The sequence below is a fragment of the Nylanderia fulva genome, unplaced genomic scaffold, assembly GCF_048542155.1.
Source record: "Nylanderia fulva isolate GAGA-0341 unplaced genomic scaffold, ASM4854215v1 Scaffold1, whole genome shotgun sequence".
In the NCBI taxonomy this organism is placed as follows: Eukaryota; Metazoa; Arthropoda; class Insecta; order Hymenoptera; family Formicidae; genus Nylanderia; species Nylanderia fulva.
Genome location: NW_028189192.1, coordinates 4,379,392 through 4,392,374, shown reverse-complemented (window position 1 = coordinate 4,392,374; position 12,983 = coordinate 4,379,392). Strand labels below are relative to the sequence as shown.

The window sequence follows — 12,983 nt, the reverse complement described above, 5'->3', positions numbered from 1 at the left end:
ATTGGATTTGCGAGATTCTTCGAACGTCAAACGAGAGCGTTTGGCTTATCATCCGAATGTAGGTCAGATCGTTGTAGCGAAAGAAGTAGGCATGATAGTCTCGGTTTATATTTCCGAGCCACGTGAGTGTCTTATCAGGCTCTCGACTTTACGTCAACGTGTCGATGCGTTTACGAGAGTACTGTATGTGTGGCGCGTTTTCGCGCTTGCGATACATACCGGGAATATATGTTTTCCGCGACCTCGCCCTTTTCCTTTTACATTTATACGAGAGACTGCGGATTTTTACGCTGCTCCTGAGATTCATGTCGCAGTTACGATCCTCGACGCGACGTTCTTGAAGATTTTTACGCCAGTACGAATCTTCAAGAACGTGTCGCTTCTCGGGACCTGAAGCTTTAAGGATGTGGATCTCAATCCAGAGCAGAAAATCGTGACTGTCGTCTTTCTGTTCTGCAGGTTCTATACAGATTGCTTTTTTATTTTTTTTTTTTTTTTTACAGATTCGCGATTTTCGACGACGTGTTTGCTCTTTTTCGAGTATCTTCGGATGATCGAAGAGTGTATTTTTAGTCTTAGATGTTTGAGAATTCTGAAAGATCATTTGGTAGTCTTCCTCGAGATCTTTAGCGTGCTGGAATCTTCCAATATGTGAAATTTTCGCTTCGCTGGATATCGATTATTCCTATATCCTTTGATCTCATTGCCCCTCGAACGCGTAGTTTGATCTCACCACAAACCGCACGTCGTGTTTATCAGTGTGTCGACGTCGTACACACAATCCAAGGGTTCGCTCCAAGATTGTCACGTATCCTTATGCGCACACGCCACACGCCAACGGGAGAGATGGATTAAGTAAAAGGAACATAATAAATGACAAATCTTCAATCTAAGAATCCAATCATGAAGGGGAAAAAATTGGCGGGAAATGAAAAAAAAAAACGAGAAAGGGCAGAGAAAAAATAAACAGAGTCGGAAATAGAGGCGATGACACGCTGCGCGCGCGTCGAGGAAGAGGGTCGGGTTAATACGAGCTGCTTTTCTGTTGTTGCAGAGCTGAAAAATTGGCGGATATCACAGATATTTGAGAGACAGAGTAACAGCGACGAGAGGAGGCGGTGCTCGTTGTGCGGTAAGGTCGTGACGAACGTGCGCAATCATTATTACGTGCATTTTCCCGGCAAGTACGCTTGCCCGCTCTGCCCAGCGGTGTACACGCGCAGCGACACCCTGCTCACGCACACGCGTACCAAACACGCGCGCGTCTACGCGCAATAGCGCACGCAATATCGCGCCGCGTACTTTAAGCTGCGGATCTAGCGAGAGATCGCTTCTTCAGCCTCTTCTTCCTCTACCGCCGCGTCCTGCTCCTACTTTGTTGACAAAGGCACTTTGTCATTCGTTCATGGGTCGTCATTAGATGAATAAGATTATGTATATATGTATATTATGAAAGAGGATTCGAGAATATGAAGGAATCTTAGTGTCTGAGAGGATAATTAAGATGATCGGGCATGAAATATTGATTCGTTAATCGAGGGATGTAGAAGTGTGGATTTCAGTATCAGTAGAGAATCAGGAGTAATTAGGAGAACTGATTTCACTTGTTGGAAGAGGCAAACTGCTTCATTAGGATTGCTTTGTGGAATTTCAGGTTGCATAGGCAACAAGGCGCTCGCTCCCTTTGGAGCGATCGATAATTGATACATATACACACATTGCATTTAGCACTGCTTAAAGATTTCTTCAGACGTATTTGAATGATCGTAAAGACCGTGTGATTCCATCGTGTAAATATTAGCCTTCATCTCTATCCATCTCGCCGCATTCCTTTTTTCTATCTTTTCGCTCCTTTTTTTCGCCGACAACGGAAGATGTCTAATGAACTGAATCTTAGAATATCGAATTTGCTGTATTTACACGAACACGCGTTTTTAAATTTTCTGCCCAACTTGTTATTCGCGAGAGCGAGAATTAGCTGCAAAGGATGCTTTTCCGGATGACAGAATTTAAAGACGGATCAAGGAAAAAGAAAGAGATGGATGAAGGCGCTCTTCTCGCCTTCTTTTCTGTAAAATTGGGATTATTATTTTGAATAATATATAAGGGGGGGATAAAGGAGAAAGAAATAAAAAGAGGTAAAAATCGAGAAACATTATTCAATATTAAGAATAGAATTTGTAACTGATTTTTCTGCAGGAGATATATATAATTAGATAGGAAAATAATGAAATCTCCATTAAATTTAATTCTGAATGAATACAATTGTAATTAATATTGATAATTGTTGTTATTTTATGAGACAGATATTTACGTAATTACAGGTCTGCAGATAATATATAATTATGTGTTATTGGCTCTCTGTAGATTAACATGTAAGAGAGTTGATATACTATTACTATAATTATTGCATTTTGATTATATATATTTTAATGAAAATTTAATTATAATTCTCTCTTGATAAAGAATAAAATCGGAATACGGAGGATATTATATTTTTTTAAGCCAATTAAAAGAGATATACTTGATATTATGATATTTATTAACGTCGAATTTTTTAAACAGATGCAGTATTTATTTAATCTTCAAGAGACATCGCTATATATATATACATTTATTATCAATTCAAATCAATAATGTACATAATTCAGCACAAATTCATAGATTTACGTAGACCGTAAAACGCACGTAAAAATCCATAGATCCGCAGCTTCTTGTAATTATATAAGAAACTTATATTGATAATGTGCAATATGATGAAAATGCATGTGTTCTTCCGTCAAATTGCCAAAGACAATTCAAGAAAGTGTGTTACGTAATATAAATGAACAGCGATGATGTAAGCATCTATGTTGAGTTTTTCAAAGGGTAGAGAGTTTAACTTCATTTTTACTACTTGTACCTTCGAATCCCTTCGATCATTTCCGGCATGGCTGGACTCGTGAGGGTTTTCCGTGTTATATATATTGCGTTATTTCTCATTCCAAGTCTCTTTCCGCTGAAATGAAATGAATCATCTTCCCGTGGGAACAAAGCGCGACGGAATCGTTTATCTTTTGACGTTCAGAAAGGGAGGATGAAAATGAACGAAGGCTCGATAACTCGAGGAACTAAGTAGATAGATCGCTCTCGTGTTTTAACGAACAAGAACAAGTAAATTTAAATCAGCTTTAGCGCGTACGCATGTACGGTTTAGATCGTACGACTAATGGCCAATTTATATAGAGTTAAGGAGGAATTGGACAAGGGTTCTTTAAGATGTTTTATGAAACTATTCAATTAAGAGATATCTTATATATATGTGGTTGTATATATAATTGTATAGACGCGCAATAAAGAATTTGGCATCACACAATAATTTCGAACGAAGGAAGTATACGTCGTCATTAATGTCATTCTAAATTATGCTGTTTTGTAGATTTTCGATTTTATTATCATGTAATGTGAATTATCGGACGCTTCATCGAACGCAGATCCATTCCGATAATTGATATACGACGATATACCTTTGGGAAATGGGAGGGAAGGGATTGAACTCATATTTGATGGCATCGCAACACCTTAATCAACTATTCTGTTTATCATCAAGTGCTCACGACCAATACTAATAAGCTATATTCAAGAGATAATTTATATGCAAATTGGTAAAAACTTATTTTTTCACACACAGTTGTTGAAAGGAATTCCACAGAATAATTTTGTTTAGATTCATTTATTTACCAATTTTTTAATTCAGATTATGAAAAAATGTATTTCTGTCTATTTAAAAAATACTTTTCGTTATGCGTAAAATATCATTTTCGCAGTTTTATTTTAATTATTATATTATTCTACTCATAATTTCATTTGTGTATAAATGTAAAATCTTAAAAATATCGTCTCTCAAGCGTGTTAGAATATATTTAATCACGAATTTTTGATCGCTCTGTACAGTGCACGTGAGATACCTCGTAAATTTTTTTTGTCAACACGTCAACGACGATAAAAGCATAAACACGAGCAGCGTGTGAACTTTCTGCGTTTCCCAGCATTGGAGACCGAGTTTCATCCCGGATATAATCCCGGGATAAAACATCGACAAATGTTCGGTTAAGTATTTTTCTTCTCCCCGCATCGCGATGTCGCTAAAGCACTATATTTCAAAGGATCCTGAACAAGTTAAATTAAAAGAACTCGACGAATCGGCGATTTCGTTTTTACTTTTATATAATTCGCGAATCTGAAAATGCCAGAATTCGAGGATCTCGAAGGATCCTGAAGTAGTCAAGAATCTCAGGAGGCCTAGAAGCCCGCTCTATTCTTACTTCCTCGACGTGTTCTTCGTGTTTCCATGGCTACATCGAGAACGTGAGTATAAATCTTGGAATGCTTCTGGAATATGTATGTATGTGCTCGTGAAAGAAATGGTGAATGGTAATTGTGCGCGTGAATCCGTTCACACATGACCGGACACACTCGATCATTTCAACACACTGCCTGCCTTGTGACGTTTCTCTCGTTTTTTCTCACGCGTTCGAAGAACTCTTCAAAAGACGAATGCGCGCAAGCAAATAGTAATGTTCGTTTAATATTTGCGCGTTTGAAAATTACTCGACTAATTTTATTCGCTACATTTTATATATAATTTCGATACAAAAATATCCAAATTTATATCGGTCTCGCTTAAAAAGATCTCAATTCTGTCTTATTGTAGTCGACTTTAATTACTTATATTTTTCCTTTTCCGGAATTCTCTTTCGTTCCACCAAGACTAGGTAAGTGTATCAATTATTAAAGTTACGAGAGAACCTTTACGTTATCTATGATCCGCAAATTCATTAAACCGCTCAGAGACACTGACATTAGAACACTGCACCAAACGAGACTACACGAGACCATCAACCGCACCAAAGGGTTCAAGAATCTCAAGAGATCCTGCAGACCGAAAATTTCAGGATCTACATCAGATTTTGAAAGCTCGGTATTTCGAAGTCAAAGGATCCGATAATTCAAGGAGTTCGGGAACTACGACAGCCTTCAAGAGCCCGAAGATCTCTCGGGCTCAGCGAGCTCAGCGATCTAAGGCTGTCGTGGATCCTGGACTCATAGTATAAATCTTCGGATCTGAAATCTGGTCTCAGGATCCAGGTTAAATTCACGAGTACGGCTACGATGGTGCATGTAGATGCTGTTGGGTTTTCCAGGTCCGATGCCGAGCGTGCCGGTCGGTCTCTCTTATCACGAGATGTTCGCCGTGTCGCTTAACAGCCCGGCTCTGTGGAGATGTCGCGCCTGCGGGAAGCAAGTGACCAATCGCTGGCACCACTTCCACATACACACCGCACAGCGCTCGCTGTGTCCCTATTGCCCGGCCACCTACAGCAGGATCGACACGCTGCGCTCGCACATACGTACCAAGCACAGGGAGATGCTGTTTGGCGGGAAAGCGTCCTTGTAGAGGACGGTGATTGCCCCGCGAAGGAAGCGGCCGCCGCCACTTCCGCCACCGCGTCTGCTCCACGAGCGTTCGTTCGCGCCCTTCTTCGGCTTTGGATTGCCCTGACCGTCGTCGTACTCGGGGTATCGGAATCCGTTTACGGAGAAGCGATGAACTCGTTCGCGAGAGAGGAGGACTCGGACAAGTTGGGGCAAGTGTTTCGCGCGCGATTCAGGACTCGAAGATTCGTGATCGCGTACCAAAATTGAAATCGGTCGAGGAATTCTTGTTGTAGACAATTCCAAAGGCTTCGAGAAATTTCGAATTTTAAAACGATCGTCTTCTAATCGGATTCTAGCGTTTGAGAATCCGGAAGCTTCGAGGATCCTCGGACCAAGTGTCGTTCTTCCACGAAGAGGAAAGACGTCGGAAAGTGTTTCCCTTTCAACACTTTTTGGCGATTGGTATTGATTCGTGGAGCAAATCCGTTCGACCAATGGCCTCATTAGCGATAATTATTTTGCCGATTAATCGCGTCTTCGGTGACAAGCCGCCGCTCTAGAGGGAAAGACGAGGATGACAGGACGATTATCGATCATCACCGCGCCCTCGAATCTTCCGTCACATCTCGTGAAAGCGGCGGTAGGGCGAATAAATAGGACAAGGGGATCTATCGACGAGGCGATATGGCTGGCACGAAGTCAGAATTTTGCGAGGACAATCGATCGATCGGTAACGCTCCGAATAGTTTTCGCGAAGAACTGTATCTTGCTCGGTTACCCTTTCGTATCTGCGAGGCGGGCCGCGAGAAACTGCAAGCTCTTAACATTTATATACTAGTATTATTTAAATTTGATAAATTTTTTACTCTTTTTAAACTTGCTAGGATTTTAGAATATATATGTTTTATACTTGACAAATTTTTGTTTCTACGATGTTTTACTTGAGTTTTTGAATTATTATTTCTTAATGTGTTGAGACCCACATGACGTACTTCTTTCTTTTTACGGTTTGCTAAATTTGAATTTTTGTAACTCAGTATCTTCATGTTTAAGACTTCGATGAAAACATTTTACGGACAATTTTAGAATGGTTCTTTTAGCTGATATGATATTTGAAAGGCGAAAATTGTTAGCACAATTATTATTCATGATATAGAACGAATCTTTATTACTCGTGAATTAAAGTAAAACTGACAAATTGATTTGTAATTATCGTGACAATGTACTGATTATAATTAACGTGCTACATTAATATACCTTGCGTTTCTGACGGTCCGCTTCTTGAAATGTCACAAAATATTGCACATACGTTAAATCCTCGTTGATTAGTAAATCAGTTTTATTTCGTTAATTCATTTCGATCGAATCGTCTCTATACTTTTGTCGATGATTCAGAAAATGCAAAGAACAAAAATATGCATAAATGCACAAGAAAATGCAAGGTGGCACGCGAATACCCACCGCTTTCTAATTAAAACGGTCTAATTAAATATGCAATGGAAGGCTGAAATGCGCGCTGTGATTTTCGAACACCGAAAAAAGAAATTTTTCAAAGGGTACTACGAATTATCGTGATAGCGATCATTATCATTGTTACAGAGAGAAAATCCTATTAATCGTAATATTATTTCGTTACGCGCGACAATTTACAATCGTTTCTTATAATTAAATTAATTCGCGTTACAGACGTAACGGTCTACGTGTGAGTGAACGAGAATGAGAGAAAGGTATATATGTATACTCTACAAAATGCCAGTCCTCGGTATACGAAAACGAAAATTATTATTTTAAATTTGGGTTTTTTTAATTCAGTCTCTTCATGTTCAAGGCTTCGATCAGAAAATTTTATAAACGATTTTAGAATCATTCTTTTAGCTTGAAGAAAATTTTTTACATTGTCTTATTTATATTATGTATTTATATTTCTGTCATGATATAGGTCCGCGTATGATAAATTAAGCCATCGGAGTCGGAAGATGAAGGATCGAAATACTCTGACGAAAATTTGGGAAATTGAGATTCAATTAATTAGTCGATAAACGCAATTTAATGTCATTGCAGTTATCGTAGACCGAGGACAGAGGTGCGTTCTGTACGTCCTATAACAGTATTACGTGCGTGTGCATCAAGGTACGTATATGTATATATATATATTTCGACGGTGGTTAACCCACCACGTGTATAGTGTCCGTCCTGCGGAAAATTCGAGCGTTCCGTGGCTGATGCGGACAATCCGTCGTCGGTATCGAGTCCTCGGAAAGCGGTAAAAGTATCGAGAGTTGCCTGAATCCATATATACCTTATCCGTATGCGCGATGTATAACCAATCAGACAGGGTATTAAACGCTGGCTGATGCATAAACAAGAGGACGACTTTCGATCAAGACGACACCGAGCTCTTCTTCCACGAGGTAGTTCGATAACTGCGTTATCGGTGCTCGCCGATATCGGGAAAAGGATAAATCGAGAATCCTCAAACTTTGCGCGATGCTCGAGAATTTTAAGTGAATAAATGACGACGAGATTCCGTAGTATTTCAAATCAGTCTTCGACTCTTCGAATGTTTTAAAATCCTTTTTTATCTCGTCGCTTCGCAGCTTATTTTAAATCCTTCGATTTTATCGTATTTATACTAGGAACGTGTGCATTAATATAAAAGATTGCAATGTGCGTTCAGAGCCACGCGATTTTTATGCGATTGGGAATAATGTCGCGTTGTTTGAGAAAAATCCTCTCTCCCGTTTTAGGACGTCATCCGCAAGGAAGCGACGTCTCGAATGAGGATCATTTCAAATATTTCCTGAACATTTCTCTTTGGACCAATACTCTTCATGTAATGAACGGTTGTAATCGCTGTCGAGGCTCGTAAAGTACCTAAGCAAACCTCACGTCGAGAGGAGAGATTTTTGACCGTGTGGTTCCTAAGTTTTATGAGTTCCTAAGGAACTCATAGCAAGGCAAGTCACAAAAGAAGTTATGTGATATATTGGGGGCGCGATATATATACTTTTAAGGTCAATGTAATTTACAAGGACGGACTGGCCCGATATCTCTTGGGAAATGGAAATATAATATTTATTCAACTCATGCATCGCAACGTGTGTACATGTGAGGCTTGCAAATTTGTCGAAAAGAGTTGTGCCATCATCTTCTCTTAATAATTAATATCGATCGTTCGCGCGCGATGACGTGAAAATTATAAGGATTAAGTATCTTGTGCGCGGATGCATCAAATCCATTTTAAGCAACGTTAATTTGAATGAGTAACATTTTTTAACCGATTGAATGTGTATTAATTAGATACTCGCCCTGTCAGCCAGTCCGTCCATGTCGATTTGCGTATTACGTGTAATTAATATTCGCGAGTGAAAGAGAAAGAGAGAGTCGAGATGGATCGCGCGATGATCTTTTCTCGTAGTCTTCTTCGGGGACGCGATTCTGATCGCGAAAGATGTACGTCGCCGCGACAAGCTGCTTCAATCTCGAATCTTTGTTGTAAAAAGATGTAAATATCGGAAACAGAAGAGGAGAGCGAGGGAAAATGAGAGCGAGCGCGATTTTATTATTTATTAATTTCCTTTATGATATAACGCAATTACGTGTAAATGTTAGAGAAATTTGCTTCTCAATATTTTTGGCGAAGTACATAAGCGTTAAAATATCGGCGAAGCGAGAGTTTACTCGATTAAACCCCGAGCTAGTCTCGTCAAGAATTCGCACGCATATATATAGCTTCACAAGCGTATCTCTATCGATCGCATTTCTAGTAGTGAGATTTTTTTCAATTTTTTGTAGCCCACTTTTATATCATATTTTTTTTATATATGTATTTATGCCTTTTGGAAATATATATATTATATTTTTGAATTTTGGGTGAAAGGAGGGAGAGACGAGATGATGAATATTTACGGTTGTGATAAAGATACGGACTATCGGAAAATTTGTTCCGGACAAACGGTTCAGCTGCGATTCGACACATCAATTCCGTACGGCTGACCAAAAATTGGATCGAAACGAGTTAAAATCGCGCGGGACGCAGATGGCGAATCTCGGTCCTCGAATAACGAGAGAGGGCGAGGGAGAATTCGCGCGACGTACACTTTTTTATTCAATCGCGCGCTCGATTTTTGTAATATACTTCGTCATGAGCGAATTATCGGAATCCGAGCTGTTTTTTGGGGGGTCGAGATCATCCCGCTTCGCGCCTCGACGGGGTCACAATGAAAATGGGGGACACACGTACATATATATACACACGCTCTCGTACCATTGTAAATAGAAGGGGAGGAAGAGAGGGATGATGCGGTCGCGGGACTAAAGTGGTGTCATCTCGGTGATACGTCCAAATGGACTTGTGACGTTTCCTCGATCAGCGCAGATATGTCATACACGTCGAACCCATCGGAATCCTCCACACGACCAAAATGGAGCTAGGTATTTCATATAGGCTTACACGCGTATATTACATAATACATATACATAGATAGCTAGATAGACCAGGGTATACGGGATGTGTGTCACAAGAAGCGCGTGCCGATGGCACGCGAATACTTATTCTCTAACGAGGAGCGATTTTTCATTTTCTTAGCGTAGCTCGATTTAAATACACATTAGATATTTAGAGTCTGATATTAAATTTATTTTAATTGCGATTTACAGGATTCTTAATTATCGTCAGTCAAAAAATTAAAAGAATAAATATTTCGCGACCAACACTGGCAATTCTTTATTTAAGAAATCTCACTAATGTGAGAGTAATAAATATTCTTTTAATTGTGATTGTTTCAGTTATCTTTACATTTTTTCTCATCATTTTTACTCGAAATCTTTCTTCTTTTCGAGAGGAATTATACGCTTCGAATATGCACTGCTTGTGAAACATCCCGGATACTTATCTCTGTGTTGGTGGTCCGGTATAGCGGAAATCGGAACTTACGGAGCACGGCTATTTAATTTTTGCTCAGATTGCCGCGACTTTCCGATCGATCGATCCACTGTGCGAGGCAAATATTGGCTTCCTCAAATGAATGGCGAGAGTTTGTAGCCGGATGCGACGCGGCTTTTTACGTTCTTCCTGCAGTAGAGCAAGTTGATCGCGACGCGGCGCATTGCTTTCTGTCTTCCGTCTGTCTTTGCGCACGTTCCTTTACTATTCCTTCAATTAGACAACGAGAGATACGAATATCCAGGGGAGAGAGGAAAAAGAGATCTTCGACTTTTCGATTCTGTGATTTTAGCGACTTCTAAGCGTATTCTAAGTAAATGAAATTCTTCGATCTGAAGCTCCATTACATCCACAAGGGTGTCTTAAATTTTTTGGTACATAAGATCGATTCAGTTGCATCAACAATGTTTAACATTAACAATTGATTAATTCAATCGTCAATTCTGTTTCTACGTTACAGGCACAATTATAGATCAGCAAAAATAGTAGCCATTATAGTAGAATTAATTAGACGATTCAATTTGACCTTAGTGCTTTCAGCTCTCGATTCCTCGAATCGTAAAATCTTTGCAATCGTCATGACGAATTATCTAGCTTTGCACAAAGAAATTCCGCGAGGATCGAGGGTAAATTGTCGCCGCGATTGCCATCTGTTTTTTTCAATAATTATTTGTAATATTTTTAACAAACGCTACAGTTCCTATTGCTCCGAAGCAGCGATCTCTCGCAACTTGACCACCGACATTCGACCGAATTATCGCTCTTGATACCAAATGTTCCTTAAGTTGTTTTTTGCGGAAATACTCCTGTAAATAGTCAATATAACCGAGACGTTGCAATTTGTATGCGAGAAAGGTCGAATTAAAATGTGATAAGAGAGAAAGAGAGAGAGGAAGAGTGAAAGAGAGTGAGAAAGAGAGAAAGAGATTCGAAATGAAGAGAGAATGCTCAGCGAGCTTCATCGATTGCCGAGGTAACAGTTTCCAAAATATATTAAGTTCAAGGAGAGTTATTTTTAAAATTTTATTTCAAATATATTTATGAGAGATGTGCTATTTTAGAAATGTAAGTCGTGAACTTGTTCGAGCCCATTTAGAGTTTCTTTATTTCGAAAATCAAAAATCTTTTAGTTTCTTTATTCAGATAATTCAAAGATATATTCTTCCATCCATTGTGTAAATTAATAGAATAGATGATAACAATACATTTTGGAACCTGGTGACCAACGGTGTATTTTCTTCACGGCGATTAGAATCGAACGCCAATTATTGCACCACACACACATACACACACTCGATGTAACTATATAAATATCGATATCAATCTGTCAGTCTCGTGTCTCTTTGATGGTACTTAATTGAAACGGCTTCTCGGGCCTCTATTGCATTCAGCGGCACAGCGTCGATAATGTTCTTTAAAAAAAGCGAAATATATATATATATATATATATATATATATAAATTAATACTAAATAAATAAATAAATAAATTTTTTTCTCTCGTAGCACACGTTCCTCCTTTGGCTCGACGCGATCCTCGAGCACAGATCTTTTGTACATAAAAGAAAAATGCGGAGTCGTGGGTGCGACGCGCGCACGCGAGAGGTAATAATTAATTAATTAATTAATTGACGCTCTGTCTTGTCGCAAGTCATGAGCCGACCTTGCGTATAAACTCATTGCTCGTTTATATGCGATGTATTTTTGTGAACAGTATTGAAAGTGCTACCGTTGTACAGTTATCAATATGGTAAATGTACTAATGCTGTACCTATATATATAATGTACATAGATATATTTAATTAAAGTGAATATGAATTTGTGTAAACCTCAGGTGCTCATTATCCATCTATATTCTCTCTACGTTTCCGCTTTCCTCCTCCAAGTCCGAAGATCCCCGAATATCCTTCGGAGATATCCTTGGAGAGATGCCCTGATTAATATCATCTGTCTCGTCTTCGTCATGTCAACTTAGGTAAGAGGCACCAAGGTAAATTCCGTCACATTAAATCTTACCGAAAATTTAGAACCGTTTCATACGCGAAACAAAAACGAATTAAAGGAGAAACTCGCTTAATGAGTTTGTCTCGTTTACATTATCTCGATACGTTGCGATGTGTTTGTAAAGCAGTAAGGTCAGATCGAGATAAGCGATAGTATTTTACATCTGGTGCAACAACGTGAGACAGAATTATTTCGCAAAATATTCCAGAAGCGTTAAATTGTATACTATATTTATTTCGGTCGAGTTTCTTAAAGAGATCTAACGAGCTAGACAAAATATCTAATTAAAGATACAGATACAGAGCAATCGAGGTGCGAATGCAATTGAAGTAGCAAAACTATCTGAAGAAATCGACTCTGTTTTTCTCAAAGCAACAAAAATTGCCTCGTAACAATTTTTTCTACCTCGCAAAAAAGTTAATTAATTAAAAAAAAAATTTCTTTGCTTTTCGCAAATTTATAAGATAAAGGAAGCAATGACAAGGTAAATTTTAATATTTTCCAACTAATCTGGAAGTCGGAAGATTAAGAGATCAATACCGCAGAATACATTCCTGTCAATTCCTGTTAATCTGGTCGTTTTTGCAGAGTTATACAAAGGGCCGTGAATCGAACTTC

The 12,983-nt window shown here is 38.9% G+C and overlaps 1 protein-coding gene across 2 annotated transcripts in view; it reads left to right on the top strand.

Annotated features, from left to right (window-relative positions):
* The window catches only part of LOC114928407 (zinc finger and BTB domain-containing protein 8A-like), a 72,453-nt gene extending 60,264 nt beyond the window's left edge, over window positions 1-12,189 (top strand). The window contains exon 5 of one of the 2 annotated variants that reach the window (XM_029299571.2): window positions 5,184-12,189. In XM_029299571.2, the coding sequence (XP_029155404.1) occupies window positions 5,184-5,437 (254 nt within the window). In that variant the 3' untranslated portion in view covers window positions 5,438-12,189. Of the gene's footprint in view, window positions 1-1,054; window positions 3,370-5,183 lie in introns of those variants that run through there. The other variant, XM_029299572.2, reaches the window with a different exon arrangement.
* Window positions 12,190-12,983: the final 794 nt, after the last annotated feature.